Source organism: Girardinichthys multiradiatus, chromosome 18 (genome assembly GCF_021462225.1).
Source record: "Girardinichthys multiradiatus isolate DD_20200921_A chromosome 18, DD_fGirMul_XY1, whole genome shotgun sequence".
NCBI lineage: Eukaryota > Metazoa > Chordata > Actinopteri > Cyprinodontiformes > Goodeidae > Girardinichthys > Girardinichthys multiradiatus.
In genome coordinates this window covers 38,264,300-38,291,760 of record NC_061810.1, presented here as the reverse complement: position 1 = coordinate 38,291,760, position 27,461 = coordinate 38,264,300, and the positions used below count along the sequence as shown (strand labels likewise).

The following is a 27,461-nucleotide window of genomic DNA, read 5'->3' as shown; positions in this document are numbered from 1 at the left end:
ACAAATAACTGTGAAGTCATGGAGCTTCTTGAAGCCGAATGACGCCCCCCATCAACACATTCTGACCAATAGGAGCTGAGAGGCAGAGTTGTCCTCCTGGCCGCCATTAAAGATTTCAATCCATGTAGTGAAATAATGGAAATCTGCAGGAGCCATGGATCCAGGCAGAGAAGAGCAGCCGACGAGTAGTCTGGGAGACGGTGGCGTGTAATCTGCGTTGGGTTCAGTTTTATTATGACGGAGCGAGGTGGTGTTTTAAATGTAGAGGAGGGCGGTGTAGCTCATTGTTTTATTAAGGCTCTGGTATGTTAGCTCGGGTGCTAGCACAGGCTATCTGAGATCAGGGGGAGGGGAGAGTTCATTTGCTTTGAAATTGTTTCTAGCTGACATTAGCATTAGCATACCAGGGACCCAGCTTTTGTGATGAAGTTTTTCTAGCTCTTTTTTTTTTTTTTTCGTTTCGTAACTTTTCTCATGTTGGATTTTATCGCTTATAATGTTATGGTTGCGTTGACTGTGTGATGTTTCGGTAATGTGGCCGTGGGCCTGCGCCTAACCGGATCAGACAATACATTTCAAATAGGATTGATGAATCAAATTGCTAGAAGCCTACAGTTGTCGCTCCCTGGCTGCCTGTCTAACGTTAGCTTAGCCGCCAGGCTAGCGGAGGCTAGCGCCGGTTAGAAGTTGCTGAGCGTTTTCAAACGTCGCTTCGACACTGAGTTACACCTATCGGCTCCTGCCCCGAAAGTCGATTGAGACAATGGACTTTAACGTTTCCGTCACGGTGTGAAAGGATGAGTTCGTGCTTTGTACCAAACGGGGCCAGTTTGGAGGACTGCCACTCCAACATCTTTTGCCTGGTAAGTATCTGCTGCTAGCGCTAGCTGCTGTGTTGCCGAGAGGCCAGAAAGCCATTTTGGCTAATAAGGCAACAAGCTTTGTAACGTCAATTGCAGGTTGGCGTGAAGGAATTACTGGGCCTGCAACTTATAAACCGTGATCTGACTAACTTTCATAACAACGGGACCCCATATTGCATTGCACATTTAAATATATGAGTTGTTTATGAGTGCGGAGTGATCCTGTGTTTACAATGCAGTTGTTACAGGGATTTTCAGAGCTAGCTACTGTAACAGGTCGGGTCAACAGGCCATTTAACTTAAACACTCCATGTATATTTTTTTATAGCTCTGCACTTAAATCACTTAAGCCAATTGCGGTCTTAAAATGCACTAAATAACCAGATTTTTTTCTTTTTTTTTTATAAAACAATGTGAAAAAGTTATGTTTTAAGGCATGTTTGTGGTAATACTTGCACTGCCTGCAATGTTGTCAACCATTCTGTTAATTTTTGTCTCGCTATTGTGTAAAAGAAAAAATGCCTTCAGCTTAATGGTGTGTGGTTTGTGTAGAGGAAATGCACTCTTGGTTAGCTATGCAGTCAACAGCTGTCTCCTCACTCTGTTAATATGTTTACATTGTTTGCATCCTTCTCTCTAGGCTGACTTGACGGGAATAAAGTGGCGGCGTTTCGTGTGGCAAGGACCCACTTCGTCGCCCATCCTTTTCCCGGTGACCGAGGAGGATCCCATCCTGTGTAGCTTCAGCCGATGCCTGGCAGCGGATGTGCTGAGTGTGTGGAGAAGACACCACACCCCGGGTCGCAGGGAGCTCTGGCTCTTCTGGTGGGGGGATGATCCCAGTTTCGCAGAGCTCATCCACAATGAGCTCTCAAGTAAGTAAATGCAACCATTTGCATGTTTTCAGCAGGATTTGGGACACTTACATTATCTTGTTTGCTCACACTAAATTACGGGGTCATTTTGGAATGTAGTAGGCATGGGCCTGTAGAAGATTCACACATTGTGGTAACTTTGAATTAAAGTACAATGACATGTATGCAATAATTTCATACTAAAATAGGTATCATAATTTAATTAGGAGTATAACAAGCTGATATTAACTGGTTAATTAGTGGAGCTATTTGCTGTGGTGGTCCGCTTGCAGTGACTAGTAAGCTTGCCAGCTGTACTTTTAAAACGGCATTACTTTATAAAGATTGATTGATGGAGCTCCTTTGGTTTCCACACTATGGCTGTCTGTGTGTTTTATGTTCAGAAACCTTTCCAGACAGCAGAATTTTTTTCTTTCTTGTAAGCAAGGGAATCATTTGTCACCAGTTGAGGAAATCTGTCCAGTGGGTAGGCTTGGTTTGCATGCCATTTTCAGAGTTTCATCACCCAGCGAGTAGAGCAGAGGAGGTCTCCTACAACCGTGCATCTGGAATCCACATATAAGATCTTTGGGTGCTGTAATTGAGAATGTTATCCTTACTAAAAACTCAAATCAGGGAAACTGTGGACTATGATGCATTTCAGGCTGTGCATTAACCAGCAGGCAATTTGTAGTAGTTTATTTTCTATTATTGCATTTAGGTTGTCAAAAAGTAATGATATAATAAAGTCAGATTGCGTTGACAGGCTGTCCATGACCTTGTGGCTGAGGTCAAAACATAGCTTCCAATCACTTCGTCTTGGGTCAGCCCCTGGCTAACTGTTGAGGAATTTGCCCAAAGAAATATCCTTCTTTCAGCCAGCTGACAAGCAGTGTGTAGATCTAGTGTTGCTGGCTAATGTTTAGCTTTCATCAGGTTAGGTTTGTTTACATTAATTGTTTTAAACCATTATTTTACATTGTAAAAAGCTTTTTTTTTTTCCCACAATGAAGGCTATGTTTTTGCAACCCACCAAATAACAAAATGAAGAAAGAAAACAGGACTCGATTCAGTCACAGTGAAACTCAAAAGGAAAAGATAACTTGGTGTTAAAAAATAATAGTAGAGATTCTATTTAAAAGGAGTAATATTAAGTGGATGTGTTATTTAGGAATTTATTTTGTTTTAATTTAATTAAAATTATTTACACAAAATGAAGTGACTGTATGTGCCAATTCTTTACCTGAAAATATGCTGGCACGGCCTGGCAGCTAATTAGCAGACAGACAATTGGTCTAAACCTAGAGAGCATCAACAGCAGCCTAAAAATAACCCAAAAACGTATTTTCTTTTTTTTCTTTCTTCTGGCCTATAAGCAACATCTGGGTTCATTTCTGCCGCTTCTTATGCCTACTGCTGTGCTGCTAAGAAACACTTACAGACCATCCTAACCGACCACTACCACTGCCTATCACTTTGGCCTTTGAAGAACTTCTATTGCCCAACTCATTATGCAGTTATCGGACTCTCCATCCACATCTGTTTTGATGTGTTAGCCCAGACAGAGCCGGTCCCACCCCTGACTAGATTGAAGACACATATGCATATGTAATGCTCCAAAGTGCATGTAAAACACATGGCAGTCTAGAGGAAGTTTGTAGTAACTTTTGTACAGAAATTTAAGAAAATGAAAAAGATGGAATGATACAAATTATGAATCAGCTAAAAATATTGATGTTGGCAGATTTTTGTGGTCAAATTGCAGCAGCCCTTGCTCCCCTTAATTGTCCTGGGTGGTCTGCCGGCTGTGAAGCAATACGCCCAATGTACTAGCATTGAAAGGACTTTAAACTGCAGGAACATAATCAAGGAAAGTTTTCAGGGATTTTAAACTGTGACTTTGTAAAACCATGGTAACTCATGGCTTGTACATGGTGGTTCTATGATGCAGCTTAAGGAGTTAAATACAGATTGTATTTCCTTTTAATTTATTCAGCATTGATCCTGATGGATGATTTGTTGTACGTTAAAATGTTGAAGTGTATAACATTCTCCATATGCACCACAAAATAGTTTTGCATTGGTTTTGATTAACCACAAGGGGAATGTTACCGTGACAGGCATATACGGCTCATTGATAGGGTTTGATATTTTTACATATGAAGACACACTTCCTTCTCTTTTCCAGTACGAAACGCAGGTGCTTTCAGTAGTTGGCTTCCCTTACAGTCCTGATGTTAGCAAACTGGCTGACACCATTAATGAGGCATGCATGCACTGCAAGCTTTTCCGTTTTCCTTTTGAGCTGTAACAGGTTTGTTGTGCTTTTACCTCTTAGTTCCTGTAAATGGCTTTATACCTCACCAGTACAGGTGTTGGTTCATGTTGAACCGTGCTCAGTCAAACCGTTTCCGTATCTCTGAGGTAACAACACTACCTCTCCCTGGCATTACTACATAGCCCTCAGGGACTCTTGCCATTAATCAAAGTTGTTGACTTGCAAAGCCCGTACTTCCAGGCATCTCCACAGAAACGACGACGGCTCTCATTACTGTCATAACTGCAGACGGCTGTTTGTGTTTGAGTGCCAGCAGAGGAAGTGCTGAACTTCATTGGTTGCTTTTTCACAGAGTGAAACTTTTTAAGTAACTTATTGTCCGTCCCTTCATCTAACCTAATTCATGTGTGCGTGTCTATTCACTTTTGCTGTCGTCTAATATTTGTAATGATTGATCTTGATGATAGAGTCTCAGGAAAGCAGCTGTGCTAGCGCTTGCAGGAAAAGTAGTACAATTTGAGGGAACTTTGTTCGTGTTTAAACACGTTAAATGTTTGATAGTCGAGACATTTCATTTAGTGAAAGAAATGAAAGATCTGATAATTCATCAAGGCGCTTCTCGTTTTAGAGCAGCTGCCTGTAATCAAACTACCTGGATCGGGTCAAATGGGAGAAAGACTCCACTGAATGTGTGGCATACCAAATATGACACCTAAAACTAACATCGGGGCATTACCAGTCCAGACCGCGCCGTCTCTCTTCTCTGCTTCTCCTGCCCCAAACCCCCTCACATGAAAACCCCTGTGCCTTTATTTTTTAAGTTCTGACTGGGTTGTGTTCCAGATAGTTATCCCAGTGGATCATAAAAAACATGCATGAGATTATTGCATACACAATAATACAAACATTATATGTATTTAGTATTTTATTTTCAGTTATTTTTTTATCATTTCGCACAAATTACTTTAATGTGACGATATCAACAGTAACGTTAATAGCAGCTCAGCAAACTACACTGACGGCTGGAGGCGGGGTTTCAACCGTCACAGCTCCACTTGTCATTGGTTAAATGGAAACACATTTACCCTCTATACTCTTCAGTTCTGTGTCGAGTAAAGAAAAACCGAGTGGAGTGGACACGGTATTTTTTCTTATATGATTTTAAAGCCTTTGTCTTGTTTCAGGCGAGGAGGATGGCGAGTGGGAGAGTGGCCTGTCCTACGAGTGCCGGACGCTCCTGTTCAAAGCCATTCACAACCTGTTGGAGCGCTGCCTCATGAACCGCGGGTTCGTTCGCATCGGCAAGTGGTTCGTTAAGCCATACCAAAAGGAGAAGATCATCAATAAAAGGTAGGCATTGTTTACTAATGACACGCTTTAAATGGGTTGTTAAAAAATGCTGGTGAGAGTTCAGGCGAATGTAATTTTCATTTCTAACTAATGCACATTTAAGTGTTGAGCAGTTTAAAAAAAAGCCCCACTTGAAGATGTTTTAAAGAGCGAATTCCATTCAAAAGGAAGAGTTCAAAAGGGTTAGAGGTCAAATATCTTTTTTTTTTTTTTTTTTCAGTGAATGTCCTTTTTACTGCCATCATAAAGACATTTCAAAGGAAAATGTCATTCATTTCTTTATGCCAAAACAGTTACTGAAGTCAGATAAAGCAGTAGATGAGCTTCATATGATGTTTGGCCTGACAACAGGAACACACATTAGTCGTCTGCTGATTCTGTATTAATTGAGATTTTTCAGCTTGTAATGATCAACCGTTTTTTTTTTAAACACTTTGTTGCAGATGGTGAAAAAAGTCAAGAAAAAATGGCTGTTGAAAGTATTAATGTTTCTTTATTTTGTTAAAGTTTGTCGTGCATGTGTCGCAAACAGACACACGTTGTGTTTATGCGAATTGCAGAGGGAAGGCTTTCTTAGCAGATGTTGTGAAAGTTGTGGTTGAAAGTTAGCTCAACAGTTACTGGCCTTTCACATCCTTTTTAATGATTAAAATTCCCTTCTGGGATTCAGCTGGAGATGTGCTGCTGAAACTGGCATGGCTATTATTAGAATATTGGTTTCTAGCTATGACACATTACCTTACTGGAAAAAAGCAAAGATTAATACAAGACTGCATTTAATCAAATACAGTGAGAGACCCCCAGCTGTCTTTGGCTGGCGTGTTGCTTTCAGTTATTTTTACTAATATGCATTTTACCAAATATATTTTAGGGAGATGTGTGCCTTTTTTTTTTTTACTTGTACAATTTTCTGGAGTTAATAAATAAAAATAAACAAAATGAAATGAAAAATATTTCTTCATCTTTTCAGTTGATTTTAAAGATGCACCACATAGATTTTATCTGGTCAATATTCTTCGATGCTTGCCAATTGTGATTTTAAATGCAGCTCACAATTAAGAAATTACAAGATTAAACCCATTTATGCAGCATGGTACATGTTCCTAATTTTCATCTGATTGAATTAAATCGAAGAAAGTTCATCAAAGCAAATGCTGTTGTGTGATGGGTCTATATACCAATACCAGAGATAGTGGGAGTTTTTATTTTAGATACATTAAAATATCAGGGAAAACAAATCGCATTTGTTTTAGTGTTTTACCTGCCAATCAATGAAAAATGTACAGGTCCTGATATTCCCCACATTTCTAGCTTTACTGGTTGTAGGTGGACACAGCTCTGGGTTTTTGCAGTGATCCATACAAACAAGTCTTCCGTTTTTAGCCTGAGAGTTTACAACAGCAGATCCAACAAGCTGAATTCAGAATAACGCTAGATTCTGTTTGAATTGAGAAGTAGGATTCCCTGCGAGACGATTTGGAAAGTTGCTAGAATGCCTGTTGTCTCGCAGATGTCTAATTCTGGGCATTTTAGAACTGTTGTACCAATCAGAAATTGTTGTTCAGGTAGACAAATGAAATATAATACCTTGTTAATTATACTTATTTAAGTTTTAGTTTTTTCCTTAATTGGTGCATTCAATGTCAATTAAAAAAAATATATATTTTGTAACAATTTAAAAAGGATTGGTTAGAGTTTCTGAAATTGGGTTTAGTTTGATGACTTGATTAGACCGTTTCATAAATCTTCATGTGGTTTTATCGTTAAAATAATTTTGCATAATTTATACGTTATTGTGGATGTGTTTGAGGTCCGCAATGATGCATTTGCATGAGAGCGAGGCAAGATTTGGTCTGTACGTTATAATAATAAAAGCTTTAGGCAGATGAACATCATATAATTATCTAAATGATCCTAAATAGAGTAATGGACAGCTGTTTTTTTTTTTTTTTTTGGGAGGGCACTAAAATAGATTTATTGTCTGCTCTCTAAACAAGGGCCAGGGAAACCCTAGAGTTTCCCGACAAACTAATTTGAGCCTCTGCGTTTTGGCTGGGCGTGTGTGACTTGTATGTTTGAAGCGCAGCCTGTCGGTCCGGCTCCATCTGGCAACTTTCTCTTTGATCTCAGGGGTTTGTTTCCAGCTATTTCAAAGAACTGCTGCGTACATAAGAGTGTGATTTACCATTCACTTGTGGTTGCCTAATGAGCCTTTTTATTTATTTATTTATTTTAATATAAAGTGATCTCAACACACATGCAAACAAATGCATTTACTGCTCAACAAACTCTCTGTATCCTCGACCACAACATACACAGGAGCACCTTTTAACTGAAGTGTTTTTGTGTGCTAGCCTTGCTGTCGCCTGCCCTCCCTGGCTGGTAAACACACAAGTATTTTGGAAAGTGCTGAGTGTGCGCTGTGGTTTTACAGCAGCTCTGTCTACAAATAGGATGTCGGTGCGTTTTCTGGATTTTTCTAGACTGTTAGAAAATTCACATGTAATATTTAAGGCTTACAATCCTTTCTAATGTTTATTTTTGGCTCATTTCTGCTCGGAGCTGCACGAAGATTTGGTGAATAATTTACGCCAGTGTGGGGAGTTATGTAGGCTTCAAATCAGGCACACGCCGGTATAATTTACCTGCTGTAAAAATATCACATATCAAGGTGTTTACTCACAGATTTAAATCATCTACTTTTTGTTTTAGGATTGAACACTTTTTGTTGACTAATTGTATCTATTTCTTTTTATTAATTGACTGTATTTTACTTTATTTAGAATTTTAGTGATTTCAGATGGCTGCTATAGGGAGTAATGGCTGGATAATTGTATTTTATTGTTTGTCTACTCTTTGATACCAGTAGCTGAGCCATGCTTACTTCATATGATTTATTTAAAAGCTTCTTGATGTCTCAGTGTATCACTCTTTGTGGCAGCAAGCATCTTCACCTAAAGTTAATCCAGACACGGCCCTCTAGCAAACCTTCATTTTAAACTTTAAAGTAGAATTTTCCAAGGAAATCAGTGACAATTATATGTTTACCTTTTGGTCCCCTAGTCAAAGACTTTATGTTTTGCGTATTTGGTAACTCGTATTTCTAAACGCTGGTGTTTCTTTTACCTTTGTCTCTCTTTGCAGCGAGCACCTGTCCTGCGCCTTCACCTTCTTCGTTCATGGCGACAGCAACGTCTGCACGAGTGTGGAGATTGCCCAGCATCAGCCTCTTCAGAGACTCGGCGAGGAGCATCTCAGCCTCGCACAGCAGAGCTCCAGCCCCTTGCAAGGTGGGCTCAGAGTCAAAAGTTGTTTGTTTGTAATTAAATTATTTACGGGGTTCCTACACATTGGAATTGAAGTTTATCGTTCTCCATGTATGGATAAATTCTGTTTTGTTTTTGTAAATTTTATTCCTTCTTTCATGATCTAAAAGAAATTAATCAGAAAAAACCAGCTTTTAAAAATATACATTGTACAATGAAAATTTAGAAGAAACCCTGTTCTGAGGGGGCATGTTATCTTCTGTTGTGAATCTTCTCGCCTCACAGTCATCCTCAGCCCCTATGGCCTGAATGGAACGCTCACTAGTCAAGCTTTCAAGATGTCAGATCACCCTACGCAGAAGCTCATAGAGGAGTGGAGGCAGTTTTATCCCATTTGCCCCAATCCGAAGGAAGTCCCGGAAGACAAGATGGAGGATGCAGACTGGGAGGATGACTCCCTGGCTGCTGTGGAGGTTCTTGTCGGTAAGGTTTTTTATTCATTTTAGAAGGCACCGATGGGCGGCAGGAATGTAAGCAGGTAAGGTGGAATATAACTTAATATTTAGGTCTGTTGTCTTTATTTGGCCTTTTTATTTTTTTTATAGTAAATTTAAGTTGCTTTTGAAGGCCAAGAGAGTTGGGAAATGAATTCAAATTTACTTTGAATTTTCAGACTTGAATGTTGACTGATGTTTATAAATGATGTAATTTCATTAAAGGACCTTAAATTTTTGCATAATTTTTAAAAAGGGTAAATGTGCTTGCTTCCAGCTGGAGTTAGGATGGTTTACCCGTCCTGCCTGGTGCTTCTCCCTCTGTCGGACCTCCCTGCCATGGTTCCTCAGGGCTCAGCCAACACCCCAGGAATCCAGAGCGGTGCTCACCAGGGTCAGACAACTCACAGAGACTCCGCCATGTCCTCGGTAACTCTGACTCCTCCAACGTCACCGGAAGAGGCCCACACTGGTACAGCTCAGACCCAGACATTGATCTTATAAGCTGCTTCTTCTGTAAGATTGTCCAGACTAACATTATTGCTCCTACGTTTTGTTTCCCTTGCATTAGACTACCAACCTGCCCAGAGGTGGTTGAAGTTGTCTTCAGGATCTGATTGCTACAGCTCTAACAACACTCTTCACGGCGGAAGAATCCCCCGCAGGCTTTCCAGCCAGATGGTAGAAACGGTGTGGCAGGAATATAACATAAACCGTGCTGGGAACAAGTATGTTTATTGCCATCGTTTTCTGAAGAAGGAATGAATATTCTTTGGCTGATTTTATTTCTTTGTCCTGACTGAAACTGTGGTTTCGCTCTGATTACCAGGAGGAAGTTTACAGCCTTGACAAACGGGGCCTGTGAGGAGGAATCAGACAGAGGTGGACTCTGGGATTTTGTGGAACCGACTCACAGGCCAACATGCAATTGTTCAAGGTAAACTTGCTTTTAGTATTTATTTATTTTTGTGATTTAAAAGAAAGCGATGCACTGCTCAGATCTTTGTGCCCAATTGTCTTAAATGTCTTTCTTTTCTTTTCTTTTTTTTGATTCAAAGCTTTACCGATAGAACCAGCCAAAAGTTTAAACAGTTTAAACTTTCCTTTAGCATCTTGCAGGTGCATCGCAGTAAATAAGGATCTCTTCAAAAAGTTCATTGTCAGCAGTTCACAAACTGAAGCTTGTATAAGTTTAAATGTTATTGCTTATTTCTGTTTCATTGTATGTGTAACGGTGACAATGACATTAAAGGATATTCTATAGATTCATTAGACAGAGACTGATGTGTTTAAATTGTTAATTTGTGCTAATTTTGTTGAAAATTACTTGCAGCTAATTTAAACCCAAAATCAAAATTAAGTTTCTTGCAAAATTAATTTTTTTTTTTTATTGGTCTTTTTTCATATCAGTGCAGAAATGTCATACTACTCAGGAAGATGTCCATGTACTATATATGCATATAATATATAGTATAGTCAATAGCTTGTTTGCGTTGTTTGCTCTGGTGTCGCTCATCTTCCTTTTAACAGATTCCCTTTGGGGTTTACTTAAAGCCGCAGAGATCTATTTGCTTCTTTAGACATGATTTTAAAAACTGTGCTGATGTTGTAAAATATTTAACTTTTAGTCTTCTGCCTTCAGTAACAGCGTCAGTTCAAACTGCTAACATTTGCATATGGTTTCAGTTTATTTATATAGCGCCAATTCACAACACATGTTGTCTTGAGGCACGTCACAACAGTCAGGTTCATACATTCCAATTAATCCTAACCATTGAACAGTGCAGTCAGAGTTAGTTATTTATTCAAATTGGATAAAACGTTTTTCTATCTAAGGAAACCCAGCAGATTGCATCCAGTCAGTGACTTGTAGCATTCACTCCTTCCGGATGAGCATGTAGAGACAGTGGACAGTCACTGGCATTGACTTTGCAGCAATCCCTCATACTGAGCATGCATGTAGCGACAGTGGAGAGGAAAAACTCCCTTTTAACAGGAAGAAACCTCCAGCAGAACCAGGCTCAGTGTGAGCGGCCATCTGCCACGACCGACTGGGGGTTTGAGAGAACAGAGCAGAGACACAAAGAGAACAAAGAAGCACTGATCCAGGAGTACTTTCTATGGGAAGGAAAAGTAAATGTTAATGGATGTAGCTCCTTTAGTCGTTTCACCTAGAAAGAAAGAACAGATAAACTCTGAGCCAGTTTTCAAGGTTAGAGTCTGAAAGAGAGCACATAGTTAGTCACAATAAAAGCTCAGTCAATCGCCATGTCTAGGAGAGAGAAAGGGTTAAACACTGAAAGACAGGGCTATGTGGATCATCTGTAAAGGGTGAGCATTAAGTTGTTGCTAACAGAAGCTAGGACGATGCCCCTCTCCAGAAAGGTGTCACAGGTAGACACAGAGTCAGGCCAGGTGCAAAATATGGTGCTTTCACTGATCGAAAAAGATTGTAATTCTGACTTGTCGGCCAGCTGGTTATCATTTGGACACGATCAAGCTAAAAATCTGACCCTTCTGGGCAACGGTGGATTTCCCAGGGAAAAAATTATCTTAAAATAATTGTTGTTTTTCTGCTCAGGCCTAAAAATCAGAAACAGCGATCCAGCAGCACCTCAGGACACCCGCCATCATCGGGTCAGCCGACCCAACCCGCTGCCAAGCACAAGCTGGGCGAGAAGCTAGAGAAGGGCGACAAGCTGCAAAGGAGGCCGCAGACGCCATTTCACCACCGCAACTCTGTGAGCGAGGAACAGTCCTTGGAGCCACAGACACCGAGACTTTGTCTGAGGCCGCAGGAGGAGGGGTCATATCCCAGCTTGCACCACATAGACACCGCACCGCCCAAAGCCCCTACCTTGCACGCACATGGTCCTCCCGCAGACCTCGCCGGCTCCCCTCCTCCCCCTCCTCTCAGCCCGCATCCTTGCGATCACGTCGACGGTGACCCGTCAGGCGGCATCAAGAATTCCTCAACGCCCATCCACCAACCGTTTTACCCGCCGTCGGTGGAGCCCTGCATGATGCCTCAAAAGGGCTCATCGGAGGAGCCACAGCCGGAGAGCACGTCCTACCCCTCAAACTACAATGAGACCTTGGAGCTCACATTGTTTGTAGGTTCAGCTATAAATCCCAGTGAAGACTCTACTCACAACCCCTGGAAGTATTTCAACCTTCCCAGGAAGAAAACCTCCAACTTTTTGCCCCCCCGGTTACCCATTGATAAATTGCGAGATGATTCCGGAGGAGGTTTGGAAACGGTGGTCTCCATCACTGAGTAGGCCCTTCTTCTTCTCTTAAAGTACATTAAAACAAATCAAGAAGAAAAAAAAGCCTGTGCAAATCCTAATAATTTATCTCATTTCAGGCTAATGTGCAACTCCTCGCAGCCCCTCAAAGTGTCGCAGGAGCTAGTCAGGACCTACGCCCAACGGAGGAACAGCCATTTTGGGTCCTTCACAGGGGACGGAGAACACAGTGAGGAGTCCGACCCTTACGCTTTTGTAGATGGAGACGACGAATTCAGCATTATGGAGAAGAGGGACAAGATTGGATCCGAGAAGGACAGCAACAAGAAGCAGAAGGTGGGTCCCTGCGAGGATGTAGACATCCTCTATTTTATCACGGTTGTTCTATGGAAGCTACAGGATATATTATGCCAGCTAATGGAAGACTTACTTCCATTAGCTACTATGAAAGAATAAGTTTTCAACAGGCCCTGGGAATGAGGGTTTTTATCCTATTTTAGGTTTAGATTTTCTTAATGTGATTTTTTTTTATTTATTGATGGATAAAGAGATAGATAGATGTATATAATAATGAAAACGTATTTGTACAAATAAACATAATGATAAATTAAATGTTAATCATTCTATATCAATGCTGGAAAGTTGAATAATTCCTATGATTTATTTATTTTTTGGTCTCAGTTGGATGACGGTGGGACAGCAACTTCTTCAGATGGTGAGAAAGCCCCAGTGGTCTTCAACTTTGACATTAACTTAAATAAGGTATTCCAAGTTGTTTTACTCAATGTTCCCTGTTAATTTATTATGCTTTGCAGATGGCCAAGGTCCATCAGGCAGTAAACCTTCAGCCTCAACCAGCCTCATACATGAGAAAGACTTGGTCGTGTCCCTCAGCGACCTAGAAAAAATGTTTAACTCGGACGAAGATGAGCAAGAGGTGAGTGATACATGAAGAGTTGTAGGAGGTTTGCCTCTGGTTAAAAATTACTATTTAAATCTCTTGATTCATGTCGGTGTTCAGAAAATATTTGCAATGATGAAGCTGTTTTTCCTTCAGCCTGGATCCAAAAGAGCTGGAGTCGGTACAGACGACAAGAACTACCCTAAAGACCCCAAACCAGAGCGGCTGGATCCCTTGTCGTCGTGTATGTGGACAAACCATTCACAGTGCTTTTTACTGAAACCACTTGAACTTTTTTAAAGTTTCGTCATAGTAATGCTACTAACTTTAGTGTGAGGTATGGGGAATTTATGTGATAGACCAATAAAAATGATTTCCTATTTGTAAACAGATTCCTTATCTGATTCCGGTCTGGAGGTTGGCTGGGCCATTCTAACACACGACTATTCTTTCATCCAAACCGTTCCATTGTAGCTCTGGCTGTATGTTAGTATGTTGTTATCTTGCTGGAAGGGCAACCTTGTCCCAGTCTAGAGTTGTTTTTTGGGGCCTCTTGCATGGAATTTCTTCCAGGCAATCCTGGAAGAAATTCCAGGATTGCCCTGTATTTCAACTCTGACCAGCTTCTGTGACTCCGCTAAAGAAAGGCATCTCCACAGCATGATGCTGCTACCGCCATGTTTCACATGGATGGTTTGTTTAGGGTGACGTGCTGTGTTAATGTTTCATGTAGGGTAGTAAAGGGTGGGGAATACAAAGCTTTAAATTATATACACTTGTCCTTCCACTTTGAATTGTGGACTACTTTGTGTCTATCACACAAAATCCCAATAAAATACTGCTATGGTTTTTTTGTAACGGCAAAAAAATGCTAAAACAATTCAAGCATATATATCTTGATTAATCCTTGTGCATCACCTGCTGTCATTTTTAACTCATTAATGTCTTGTTTCTATGGGTTCAGCAGACCTCATGATGATGTATCCCACCCCACCGTCCCTGGATCAAAATGGCTACTCTCCCGGGAACTCCGGGACCAAGGATGGCCTGGAAACAGGGGCGGGTCTCACTCTTTTGGACTGCAGCCAGCTCAACAACCACTTCAAGATCGAGGTGGAGGAGGGATTCTGCAGCCCGAAGCCATCTGAAATAAAGGTGCTGCTTATGACGCCACTGTCAAGAAGAATTAGGGCAAATAAAACAGAACTGTACCAGCGTTTTTTAATTAGATTTTTAATAGGTGACGCGTTTGTGTTTTCAGGACTTCTCCTTTGTCTACAAGCCAGAGACGTGTCAGTCTATCATAGGTTGCTCCATGTATGCCCCCCTAAAGACACTACCCAGCCAGTGTCTGCTGCCTGTCAAACTGTCCGAGGACTGCATGTACACGCCGAGCTGGACAATGGGGAAAATGGATCTGATGCACCCAGTATCGAGCATCAATCTCCTTACCAAAGACGGGTAATAATCACTAACATGAATATTTCATATTTAGTTTTTGAAGTTAAAAGCCTTTAAGTTTTATCATTGTGTGACCTTCTGTTTACAGTAACGTCCCTAGTGTGGAGCCAGACTACAACCAGCCCTTCACCCCTCAGACCAACACGCCTTTCCTGCCTGGCAGCGCTCCTCCCAGCAACAGCGGCCCCGGCATCCTGCCTTCCCCAGCCACGCCGCGCTTCTCTGTGCCCACTCCCCGCACGCCGCGCACTCCACGCACGCCCCGCGGCCCATCCAGCGTCCAGGGCTCACTCAAGTATGAGAACTCCGACCTTTACTCCCCGGCGTCCACGCCCTCCACCTGTCGGCCCCTCAGCTCTGTTGAGCCGGCCACTGTACCCTCCATCCCCGAGGCCCACAGCCTCTACGTCACCCTTATACTCTCCGAGTCGGTCATGAACCTGTTCAAAGACTGCAACTTTGACAGCTGCTGCGTGTGCGTCTGCAATATGAACATCCGGGGTGCGGATGTGGGCGTTTACCTCAAAGACAACGGTGAGGACCAGTACCCATGTACCTGCGGTTTCAGCGCCGTCACCAACCGGCGGTTCGGCCAGTCGGCCGGGCTCTTTCTGGAGGACGAACTGGACGTGGTGGGACGCGGCTCGGATGCAAGCCGGGACACCGAGCGTCGTTTTGAAGACCTGAGAGGCAGTCTGAAGGAGAAGCCTCCAGATGACCTGATCCTGCTGCTGCAGGACCAGTGCACCAACCCTCTGGCACCAATGGCAGGCGTAGAGTGGCCCAAACTAAGCTCAGCTCCCAGCTCATTCCTTAGGGTCGAAGAAAGAGACTGCTATAATGACTGCTACATGGCGCTGGAGCATGGCAGGCAGTTCATGGACAATATGTCAGGAGGCAAAGTGGATGAAACACTAGTGAAAAGCACTAGCCTTCATCAGTGGCCAAAATGCAAATGTATACATTGTTTTGTTGCTTCTTTTACGTTCAACATTGTTATTTTTCACCTGTTTAATTTGGAATTAAACCTCCATATTTTCCTCTTGCTTCTGTAGCTGCAGACATGAGTAAACTGTTCTCTCAGGATGTCCTGCGGGTGCTGCTGTCCCTCCAGCCTGTGCTTCAAGACACCATTCAGAAGAAGAGTGTGCGCTCCTGGGGCGTTCAGGGACCACTCACCTGGCAGCAGTTCCACAAAATGGCTGGGAGAGGCTCGTACGGTATGTGAAAAGAGTTTATAGAGAGTGTAGGTTTTTGCAGTAGGCCCAGTCTGATGTTAGGCTGTTTAAAAAGTAAGATATAAGAGAAGCAACCCTGAACAATTAAAATAATACCAGCAGAAAGTTATGCAGGTAATAAAATGCCGACCAGTATAAGCCTTGCAAGCTAATGTGGTTCAATGTTCACAGATTCCTCTGTTTAAGCCTTTTTTTTATTTTTTACCTGACCTATGAAGCTCTGGAATGAATGAACGTTTTACTGAAACCAGTAAAGAAAAAGCCAAAGCATTGAAAATGTGGGGTCGTTTAAATGAGAAAGAGGGTTGTCCACACAGTAATTTGCATCCTACTGGATGACTGCTTGTTGTTTGCAGCTCTCAATTCCTTTGACTCATGCTTTGGCTGGCTTTAGAATGATTTGACTAGATAATCGTTAGCAAGTTTAAAAGTCAGTTTATAGTAGACGTATTTATAAATCTATTAAAGCTTAGAAGATTATAGATTTTCTGAATTTTTCAAAGATACCACTTCACTGGCTTTGGATCTTAAACCTTCAGAGCTTGGTTTTAAGACTGATTGATGAGCCAACAATTCATCCCTCTAGACATGTACCAGCCGATCCTCCCATCTATCCGTTCATACAGTCGGGGTTGTTGCATGTTCCATATTTAAAACCTGAGGTTTGGTGTGAAAACTATGGCATTATGATTTGGAAAATGCATAGGAACCCTGGCAACAGCTTAGCAAAACCAATCTTGTTTCTTTTTTTCCTATATCACCGCAGGTACAGATGAGTCTCCCGAGCCTCTGCCCATCCCAACCTTTCTGGTTGGTTATGAGTATGATTTTGTGGTGCTGTCTCCTTTTGGGTTGCCCTATTGGGAGAAGCTGCTCCTGGATCCTTTCGGTTCCCAGAGGAATGTGGGATATTTTGTCATCTGCCCAGAAAATCAGTCGCTGCTCCGGGGAGCCAAGACCTTTTTCAAGGATTTAAGTGTTATGTATGAGGTATGCATCTGCAGAAATCACATTAATCAATGTCCATCAAAACAGTGTCACGGTGTTCCTAGGTAGTCTGAAAATACACTGCTCAAAAAAATTAAGGGAGCACTCAAATAACACATCCTAGATCTGAATGAATGAAATATTCTCATTGAATACTTTGTTCTGTACAAAGTTGAATGTGCTGACAACAAAATCACACAAAAATCATCAATGGAAATCAAATTTATTAACCAATGGAGGCCTGGATTTGGAGTCACACACAAAATTAAAGTGGAAAAACACACTACAGGCTGATCCAACTTTGATGTAATGTCCTTAAAACAAGTCAAAATGAGGCTCAGTATTGTGTGTGGCCTCCATGTGGCTGTATGACCTCCCTACAACACCTGGACATGCTCCTGATGAGACGGTGGATGGTCTCATGAGGGATCTCCTCCCAGACCTGGACTAAAGCATCCGCCAACTCCTGGACAGTCTGTGGTGCAACGTGACGTTGGTGGATAGAGCGAGACATGATGTCCCAGATGTGTTCAATCGGATTCAGGTCTGGGAAACGGGCGGGCCAGTCCATAGCTTCAATGTCTTCATCTTGCAGCAACTGCTGAGACACTCCAGCTACATGAGGTCTAGCATTGTCCTGCATTAGGAGGAACCCAGGGCCAACCGCACCAGCATATGGTCTCACAAGGGATCTGAGGATCTCATCTCGGTACCTAATGGCAGTCAGGCTACCTCTGGCGAGCACGTGGAGGGCCGTGCAGCCCACCAAAGAAATGCCACCCCACACCATTACTGACCCACTGCCAAACCGGTCATGCTGAAGGATGTTGCAGGCAGCAGATCGCTCTCTACGGTGTCTCCAGACTCTGTCACATGTGCTCAGTGTGAACCTGCTTTCATCTGTGAAGAGCACAGGGCGCCAGTGGCGAATTTACCAATCCTGGTGTTCTCTGGCAAATGCCACGGTGTTGGGCCGTGAGCACAACCCCCATTTGTGGACGTCGGGCCCTCATACCATCCTCATGGAGTCGGTTTCTAACCATTTGTGCAGACACATGCACATTTGTGGCCTGCTGGAGGTCATTTTGCAGGGCTCTGGCAGTGCTCCTCCTGTTCCTCCTTGCACAAAGGTGGAGGTAGTGGTCCTGCTGCTGGGTCGTTGCCCTCCTACGGCCTCCTCCACATCTCCTGGTGTACTGGCCTGTCTCCTGGTAGCGCCTCCAGGCTCTGGACACTACGCTGACAGACACAGCAAACCTTCTTGCCACAGCTCACATTAATCTGCCATCCTGGATGAGCTGCACTACCTGAGCCACTTGTGTGGGTTGTAGAGTCCGTCTCATGCTACCACGAGTGTGAAAGCACCACCAACATTCAAAAGTGACCAAACCATCAGCCAGAAAGCATAGGTACTGAGAAGTGGTCTGTGGTCCCCACCTGCAGAACCACTCCTTTATTGAGTGTTTCTTGCTAATCACCAAAGATTCCCCCTGTTGTCTATTCCATTTGTACAACGTGCAATTGATTGTCAATCAGTGTTGCTTCCTAAGTGGACAGTTTGATTTCACAGAATTTTGATTTACTTGGAGTTATATTGTGTTGTTTAAGTGTTCCCTTTTATTTTTTTGAGCAGTGTATATGGAATTTGATTAACTTGGAAAAATAACACAGAAATTATTTGAATTTCCAGACTTTGTTCACATTGTCTTGTTTCATTTTTTTTCTTTTATTTGCTGTTTAAATTTTTTAGTTATTTCTTATTATTTTGTCTCTGTGGTGTTTGGAGATTCTATATTTAAAACCTGACCTCTGTAGTAACATCTGCCAATTTTAAATACATAGAGCATTTTTGCTTATACTTTAAAAATGGTTTGGAAATGACTGAAAACTCTAGAAATGTATGAAGGTTTGACATGGAAAAACATGTAAAAACCCTACTCCTATGTTGTGATAAAATTAATCATTGTCTCTTTAATGCAATCACTATCATTCTGTTAACAGGCATGCCAGCTGGGGCAACATAAACCCATCTGCAAGAGCCACCCAGAGGGTATACTGACAGTCGGCTCCCCAGAAGGCAGGAGCATGACGGAGCAGCCCCTCAGTGACTGGTTCCTCAAGATGGCTGCCAGGGAAGGAAATAATGAAGCTTTTAATAAGCTTAAACTCTTTGCCCAAGTCTTTCGCTATGATTTAGGTAATAAATCAATTACAATGCAAAAAGACCACATATATTATTCATTTAATTTAGTAAATTGATAACTAATGGATTTCTTTTACCTCATGACCTCTTTCAGCTCCAAACTTGTCGGCGCTGCCTTTGGATAGCTCCCTCTTGTCACAGCGCAATCCCACCAAGCCCGTCTCACAGAACTCCAACTCTTCCAGCATCTCCTCAGGACTTCAGAGCACCAACACTACCAGCACCAGCTCCACCCAGCCTGCACAGGTCAACAGCACCCCTCCCTCCTCCTCATCATCAGGCTCTCAAACTAATGGAGCAATGGGCACGGGCAAGTCAACCTCCTACTTGCCATTTGGTACAGGGGGCTTGCAGGGCAGCTCTACTCAGAACGGACCTCAATTAAATTCGCAAAGTGCTACAGGTCTGGGTGAAAACGGATCCAGCCAGCCTCTAGTCTCCACAGAGACACAAGAGAGGTATGTGACCCCTTGATTTTAAAAATGCATCGATCAGAATTTTGTGGCCAAGTTCTGTAAAGGTCTCACCTACCGTTACCAATTTTTTTTTTTTTTTTAAATCTGGTTCCGATTACTATATAAGAATAATTCGTATGAGGAACAGAAGCATTTAACGTGTGTGAGAGCAGTTGCTTGTTTTTGTCTTTCATGTGGGCGATTGGCAGATTTGACATTAGCCTCTGCGTGTATTTGCCAGAGATCCTTACATTAACGAGATTTCCTAGGCTGTCAACATTTTCAAATCAAACGTTCCAAGATGGAACAAAGTACAAAGCTCTAAGGAATTAAATAGAGCAGTTGCATTAATATGTTTAACCTTCCTAGTATCTCCTGAAATCACTCATGTTCTCACTTGTTGTGACCATGAATCTGAAAATATTATTTAATATTAATAATTTAATATTTTATCAAATAATATTTTGGTCTGTTGAGGGTTGTCCTGTGAATACCAGCCTAGTAAGGTTAGAGTCTGAAAGAGAGCACATAGAGTTAGTCACAGTAAAAGCTCAGTCAATCGCCATGTCTAGGAGAGAGAAAGGGTTAAACAGTGAAAGACAGGGCCATGCGGATCATCGGTAGAGGGTGAGCATTAAGTTGTTGCCAGCAGAAGCTCAGACGATTCCCCTCTCCAGAAAGGTGTCACAGGTAGACACAGAGCCAGGCCAGGTGTAGCTTCTAGGAAGAGAAAAGAGAGAGAACAAATAATGCAAAATTGGAGAATAGTGTGAGAATGTAGCAAAGAGGGTGAAAGTGGTCGTTATGTCCTCCAGCAGCCTAAGCCTATAGCAGAATAACTACAGAGATAGCTCAGGATAACCTAAGCCACTCTAACTATAAGCTTTATCAAAAAGGAAAGTTTTAAGCCTAGCCTTAAAAGTAGACAGTTTGTCCATCTAGAGCCCACTGATGGTCATTGTTATACTAAAAACCACAACGATTGGGATACTTCTCTCTGTCAGATTGACCATAACCATTGGAAAAGAGAGGAGGTCATACAGGTAGCAGAAATGGAGGGTGTGTTTGCACCTCAACTTAATATTTATTCAGATTTAAATATGAGGTATTTAAATTCAAAATAAACATGTAATTTTTGTGTAGCCTCTTATCTTAATTTTGCTAAAACAGAATTAAAATACTTCATTATTTTCACTGTTACTCTGATTTCAGTTGTGTTCTTTGAAAATCTCTCTGTCACTATGTTTTCCAGGCCAACTTGAAATTACACATTCATTCAGTTCCATAACAGCATGTTTTCATGGTTTTGATATATATAAATTTAAATAATTTTAAACATTTTGTACATGTATTTCTTTTTTTTTTTTTTGGAATAGCACAATGGAGAGAGACAAAGTGGGCAAGCCAACAGATGGAGAGTCCCATGCTGTCTCTTACCCGCCTGCCATAGTGGTCTACATTGTTGATCCCTTCAGCTATGAGAACGCAGACAAGGAGGTCCACTCCAGCACTTACACACTGGGCCTGTTGCGCTGCTTCATGGAGATGCTCCCATTCCTACCTGCCCACATCAGAAACGCCATCTCCGTGCAGGTATGGTGGTTTTTCTCTGCTGCTGTCGTTAGAACGGACAGGGGAATAATTAGCGGTGACTAATTGAGGTAGAAATTTCCCCCACAGTGACGCAAAGTTGCATCAACATACCAGGGGAAATTTAAAAACACAAGAGGTCTGAATATATGAGCTAATGGTTTCATTGTTGGTGCAACACCAGCAACAGGCACATGCCTATAATATTTCTCATATCAGGATAAATGTGTTTAGATTCATGCAACAGTTTATAAGTGAATGTAGCAGTCAAACAAATCAGAAGATTTAATGTCGTGAGGATTTGTGGCAAAACTAAGGACAAATGAAGAGTCAGTGTGTGGCAAATACCAGGTACCCTCTCGTTGCCCTTTAGGAGGACTAAGAGTGTCACTGCAGGGTGCTGCTTGTTGCTTTCATCTGGTCAGGAGCTGAAAGGTTTGTGGTAGCATAGAGATGGAAGGCATCATCAGTGATCGTACATCTAGAACATCTAAGCAGTCGGCTCTTTTACTGGATGTGTGGTCAGTGTTAGAATAGAGAGTTTTTGGCTGTTAAATCTTTTAAAGGTTGTTTGGCATAATATTAAATAAAAACAATGTTTTCTTTGTCTAAGGTTTGTATCCTCAAATTCATAATTTAATTTGTTTATCTGAAGTAGTTTTATAGCCTAGGGTCATTTTTATTTGATACATGAAAACCTTACAAAGCATTACAAAATTATCTTTTTCTGGATAGTTTGAGTGTGTAAAATGTTTTAGTACATCAGTGCTTAGGTACAGTTTAGTGTTCAAGGAATTTTTATGTCCTGCAAGATATTTAGGGGGGTTGCAAAGTCGAAGGTTGTCAGTGGTTCTTCATCAAAGATCCCTACTTCCAAGGCCATTTTATGTCTTGTGTTTTTTTAATGTATTTATTTTTTATTATTTCAGATTGTTCCCTGCCAGTATCTGCTGCAGCCGGTGCACAGCGGCGACCGCCACATCTACGTCCAGCATCTGAAGTCGTTGGCCTTTTCTGTCTACACCCAGTGTCGTCGGCCTCTGCCAAACTCCACCAACTTTAAGGCCTTGACGGGCTTCGGACCCGGGCTCGCTCTCGACATGGCTCTCAAGAGCCCAGAGGTGAATGCTCTAACGTTTGCAAGTCTTAATTGCCGCATGGAGCTCTTTGGCATTTTGTGTTTGAATCTTCTGTTATTGATTTGAAACCAAAAAGCTTTTTTTTTTTTTTTCCCTCCATCTGTGCAGCGGCCAGAGTGTCTCCGCCTGTATACACCATCCTTCATTTTGGCTCCGGTGAAGGACAAGCAGACTGAGCTTGGGGAAACGTTTGGCGAGGCGTCTCAGAAGTACAACGTGCTTTTTGTTGGCTACTGCCTGTCTCACGACCAGCGCTGGTTGCTGGCATCCTGTACCGACCAACATGGGGAACTGCTGGAGTCCTGCATCATCAGTATCGACGTACCCAACAGGTGGGTGCTCTCTCAAACACTAAATAAACATCTCGGTGCAACAGGGTTGCTAGATTTTTCAATACTAACTGCTTTTCTATTTATAATGTCTCACCGCAGAGCTCGCAGGAAAAAGAGCTCTGCCAGACGAGTTGGCTTGCAGAAGCTGTGGGAGTGGTGTGTTGGCCTGGTTCAGGTGACCTCACTACCATGGAGGGTGGTGATTGGGCGGCTTGGCAGGATGGGCCACGGCGAGCTGAGAGGTACACTGTTCTCTAAAAGGAGCCGTTGTCTTGGTGACTAATGCACATGTAGAGTTTCCACATGTTCTTATATACTCCTACAAGTCTGTTCAGTCAATATTTTAGGCTGAATATCGAAGCACTGCTGCTATCAAGGTCTTGACAAGAACCAAAACTTTTTGGCCCTTTTAATTGATTTTTCTTTTTTTTGGTATATATATATTTAATGATGTTAATCTTGTTTGAAATTAGTCTCGCAGGCAGAACTGATGCAATATTTCAGAGACAGTTTCCTTCTCTGAAGTAAAAAATGTCATCTCTCAGGTTTCTGTCCTAGGCCCATTATTATTCAGTAGTTTTAGACAAAACATTTGTATCTTAACTTTTCCTTTCTTTGTGCATACTACTGAAATACTTCGCACAGCACCCACTGGGGCAGATGCCCTTTAAGCATTTAGATCTTGCTTTTGGTGAAGTACACAAACAAGTTTATCTGCTGCTTGTTCTAAATCCAGACTAAACAAAATGTGTGTTCTTTACAATCTCAAAGACTGAAAGATCACCACAGACAGGAAAAGATCCTCAACAAGAAATGCTAAATAAATTAAGTCAATACCACATTTGAAATATTTTGGATTTTTGCTTGACTCTTAGGGAATACATTTAGGGAACATTTGACTTGTCTTTTAACAAGGAAACATGGAAGTTACAGTCTCCAATCAAAGCATACTTTGCAATTTCACATTCCCAGTGTAAGAACTGAACTGGGCAAGAAAGGTTTTCTTCACCAAATGCATGGAAAAAGTTACAAAGTGAACGTCAGATTTAGGATCTTGTCACTTTAACAGTTTGAAAAGTATGTTGAAATCTTGCAATCTGTCTCATCTGTGCTGAATAAGCTGTCTGTTTATTTATTTATGTTGCTGCCCTCCTAGCCAAGTCCCTCTTTTGAAAGAAATCTTTGATCTCACCCAGGCTAACCTGGTTTGTTTAAAGGTTTGAAATAAAATGTATTCATCTCAATTTTAAAGTTTTAAATATCTCCAGGTCATTGGTCTTAAATTCCATTTTATGTCTTAGGTTTTTATGTCCTTTGCTTCTTCCATTAATTCTTTTTTTCTTATATGGTATCCACCAGCAGCTCCTTTAGGAGAGTGCATATTGGCAAGGTTGGCAACTACTGTGTAGAAAGTGGTGTAATTAGGTGACTAAGAACAAAACATAAAACACATGCCAGAGAGATAAAACATGGCGAAAAGTTGGCAGTTATATTTAACCAACCCAAGTTATTTAGTTATATTAAATTATTATTGAGAAAGTGAATGAACCTTTTTTGTAATTCACATTGGTCTTGAATTTCTTATTTATCCTTGGAAGGTCCTACTTTGAACCTGCTGAACCTTACAGAAACCCTTTACTGTTTGTTTCAGACTGGAGTATTCTGCTGAGTCGGACAAACTTGCAGTCTCTCAGTAAGCGTCTGAAGGAGACGTGTAGGATGTGCGGCATCTCTGCTGCTGACACTCCCAGTATCCTCAGCGCCTGTCTGGTTGCCATGGAGCCACAGGGGTCCTTTGTGATCATGCCAGGTAAAATAATGAGTTAAACTTGCCTGGGGGGAGAAAATGGTTCTTCAAAAGCACAAATCTGATGCGTTTCCTTTTGGCAGACTCCGTCTCGACAGGTTCGGTGTTCGGCCGCAGCACCACCCTCAACATGCAAACATCCCAGCTGAGCACGCCACAGGACACCTCCTGCACACACATTCTGGTGTTCCCGACATCGGCCATGGTGCAGGTCAACGCTAACACCTCCGAGCCCATCGACATCAGCTTCAACCCCATTAACCCCGGTATGTCTCGTCCCTGAGAGAGCCGTCAGTGCAGGATCCAAGAGTCTCCATTGATAGTTGCTGCCTAAGTCAAAACACTTTTCTTTCCCTGTAGATGGGTCCGAAGGGATGGATATCCTTGATTTATTTGGCGGCGACATGGATCCAGAACTCATCAACATCCTGCCCAACTCCCCAACGACCTCTCCTGGTCACTCTCCGAGCCACCACTACCATCATGGAGGAGAGGTCGGCAAGGTCTGTCAAAACAATAAGTTGATGCACTCTAAAACATACTGTGAATTATGCATTAGTTAGGGGTGCGCTAGTGTGAAATGTGAATTTTCTCCCATCCACAACGGCTCAACATCATGCTTAGAGGACCAAATATATACATACGCCGCAGTAATTCTTGGATCGATGTTAGTTGGCAAATTTCTGGGAAAACCCCATGGTTTTTGTAGCCATCAACAAGATCATGGTGTTATTCTGAATGGATATTTGATCATTCTATTTTTGGCTCATGAAATTGGTTTTCTGGTTTCCTGGCTCAGACTCGGCTTTGTAATTGTCCGTCATAGAGTTGCACAATGTATCAAACTGTAAATATTGTAACAACCACAGTAACAGTGTGTGCAGTACTGCCTAGATGCCATATTTGTGAGGATATAATATTTTTTGTTGCCATGGATTCAGACTCTGCCTGCCAAATATATATTTGGTCACTTGGAGTTTTTTTTTTTTTTTCTTAGCACCTTGCACAGTGGATGTAATAATAAGAACCAAGTTGTCCACCTTTCTCTAAACAGTTGAAACTTGGTCACGGCTGAGGATTCGAACAGGAAATTGATCCCAAACACACATGAAAGCTGTTTTTAGGATGGATGAAGCACCTGTTATGGCCTTGACCTTGTTCATGGTGAAAATCTGTGGTTTAATCCAGGTCTATCAGGAAACCGACCAGTTTAATTAAAATCTACCATTTCTGAACAGAAGTGTGATCTCATATCCAACCAGGATTTTGCTAGAAGCTTGTTGGTAGCTACAAAAAGTGAGATGTTTTTCTGCAGGTTGCTAAAGGATATTTATCCAAATTGAAGTTGTTCGTAGTATCATCATTCCACTATGGGAAAAAGGGGTTCAGTGCATCTTTAAAAGCCTAAAGAGAAAGACATTAATGTCTATGAATAGTGTCTTTAAACCCCTCACCTGCAGAACATGTGCAGTATGTTTTATTTTTTTGCAGTAAAAAAAACTTGCCGTATGGTAGCTGCCTCTGTGTTTTCACTTGAAATTGTTCAATAAAACTTCTGGCACGGGGTGAAAAGTCTAACAGTTCTTGTGGTGGTTTGTGCCGTGCAGGGCCAGGGTGCGGACCGGATGGAGTCCCATGAGGAGGCTCTCAGCATCCTGCAGCAGCCGATGGCTTTGGGTTTCTTCATTTCCACAGCGAAGGCGGGGCCGCTGCCTGACTGGTTCTGGTCCGCCTGTCCTGAAGCTCAAAATCAGTGTCCGCTCTTCCTTAAGGTAAAAATGTTTTATTTTTCTTTAGTACAAATAAATGATTTTTTTAAAACATTTTTCAGGTAAATCAATCTGTAATCTTTCATGTTTTAAAGCACTGAGGACTTTGTTTTTGCACTGTTTTCCCAGGCCTCTCTACACTTGCACGTGTCTTCTGTCCAATCAGACGAGCTTCTGCACAGTAAACACTCCCACCCCCTGGACTCTAACCACACCTCTGACGTGCTCAGGTATGAACCAAGCCGTCTGGTCCAATAGCAACAATTAAATCTGTCGCACTTTAACAAGTATTAACATCTTCTCTCCTCGTTTGCGTTTTTAGATATGTCCTGGAGCAATACAACGCCCTCTCCTGGCTGACCTGCAACCCTGCCACCCAGGACCGGCGTTCGTGTCTGCCTGTTCACTTCGTGGTGCTCACACAGATCTACAACTTCATCATGAACATGCTCTGAAAATCTTAATGAGATCAAACTGCTGAGATCTGATTGGAGGAACCACTAAGACAAGCTATGAATTTTGTGCTCCTCACACTCCCATCAGGGCGAATGTGGAGAAAGCCCTCTTGTCCTCCTCCTTTGTGTATCTCTTCAAACGCTGACTGGAAAGTCCCACCTAATCAATCAAATGCCAAGAATACATTTCAGCATTTTGGATGATCGAGGGATGTTTCATAAAGGAGAAAACTTCTTTTTAATGACAGTAGATTGGAGTCTAAGAAATTTTATCTTAATAAAATGCCTGCATATATTATTTATTGTAAGTTTTTAAATGTTGAATTTTTAATGCTTAATATCTTTTATATATTACAAATCCTAGAGGGTGTGTACATCTCGCTGTAAAGGAATTGGTTTAAAAAGTGTAATTTTTCTCAATTAGAAGACGGAAAGAGAGACCCGTTCCAGTGAATTTGCTGTAGATTGCTTTTAGAATCTTATTTTTTCAAAAGGGGGTTCAGACCTTTTTATTGCCATGCTGTAAAAACAAAGTTAAAAACTGGTCTGGGCATTTTTTTGTGTCCCACCCAAGTGGATGAGACTTACCTCTCTGTCTGTCTCTCTCGCACAGTAACTCAATGAGCTCTGAAGAGGAATAAAAGGTACATTGTCAGATTATATATTTTATATAACAGATTTAGGTAATTGTGTGTGTATATGTGTACATATACCTGTGTGCCGCTACTGATGGTGCAGCTTCTGTTTTAGGAATAAAGTGCGTCTACCTTA

At 41.9% G+C, this 27,461-nt stretch overlaps 1 protein-coding gene across 2 annotated transcripts; it reads left to right on the top strand.

Annotated features, from left to right (window-relative positions):
• The first annotated feature begins 93 nt into the window (after positions 1-93).
• LOC124884122 (mediator of RNA polymerase II transcription subunit 13-like) lies at positions 94-27,461 on the top strand. Of its 2 annotated transcripts, none has more exons than XM_047391798.1 (30): positions 94-863; positions 1,504-1,738; positions 5,180-5,345; positions 8,490-8,635; positions 8,897-9,094; positions 9,383-9,577; positions 9,677-9,833; positions 9,935-10,042; positions 11,687-12,382; positions 12,473-12,689; positions 13,035-13,068; positions 13,169-13,290; positions 13,411-13,498; positions 14,222-14,409; positions 14,516-14,715; positions 14,804-15,672; positions 15,771-15,935; positions 16,720-16,943; positions 18,942-19,137; positions 19,238-19,601; positions 20,975-21,191; positions 22,118-22,309; positions 22,436-22,659; positions 22,759-22,901; positions 24,311-24,469; positions 24,550-24,732; positions 24,827-24,969; positions 26,074-26,238; positions 26,365-26,465; positions 26,558-27,461. In XM_047391798.1, exons 1-30 carry the CDS (start codon positions 798-800, stop codon positions 26,688-26,690), a joined length of 6,294 nt encoding a protein of 2,097 aa, XP_047247754.1. In that variant the 5' UTR covers positions 94-797; the 3' UTR covers positions 26,691-27,461. The 2 variants fall into 2 exon arrangements, with proteins under 2 accessions (XP_047247754.1, XP_047247753.1); XM_047391797.1 differs by having other exon boundaries at positions 14,219-14,409.

Bases quoted from the DNA above. Each gene is read 5' to 3' on its own strand.
- LOC124884122 (XM_047391797.1), top strand. From the start codon at position 798: ATGAGTTCGTGCTTTGTACCAAACGGGGCCAGTTTGGAGGACTGCCAC. The intron at 864-1,503 runs GTAAGTATCTGC...CCTTCTCTCTAG, and splicing joins ACTCCAACATCTTTTGCCTG to GCTGACTTGACGGGAATAAA. The intron at 10,043-11,686 runs GTAAACTTGCTT...TTTTCTGCTCAG, and splicing joins CCAACATGCAATTGTTCAAG to GCCTAAAAATCAGAAACAGC.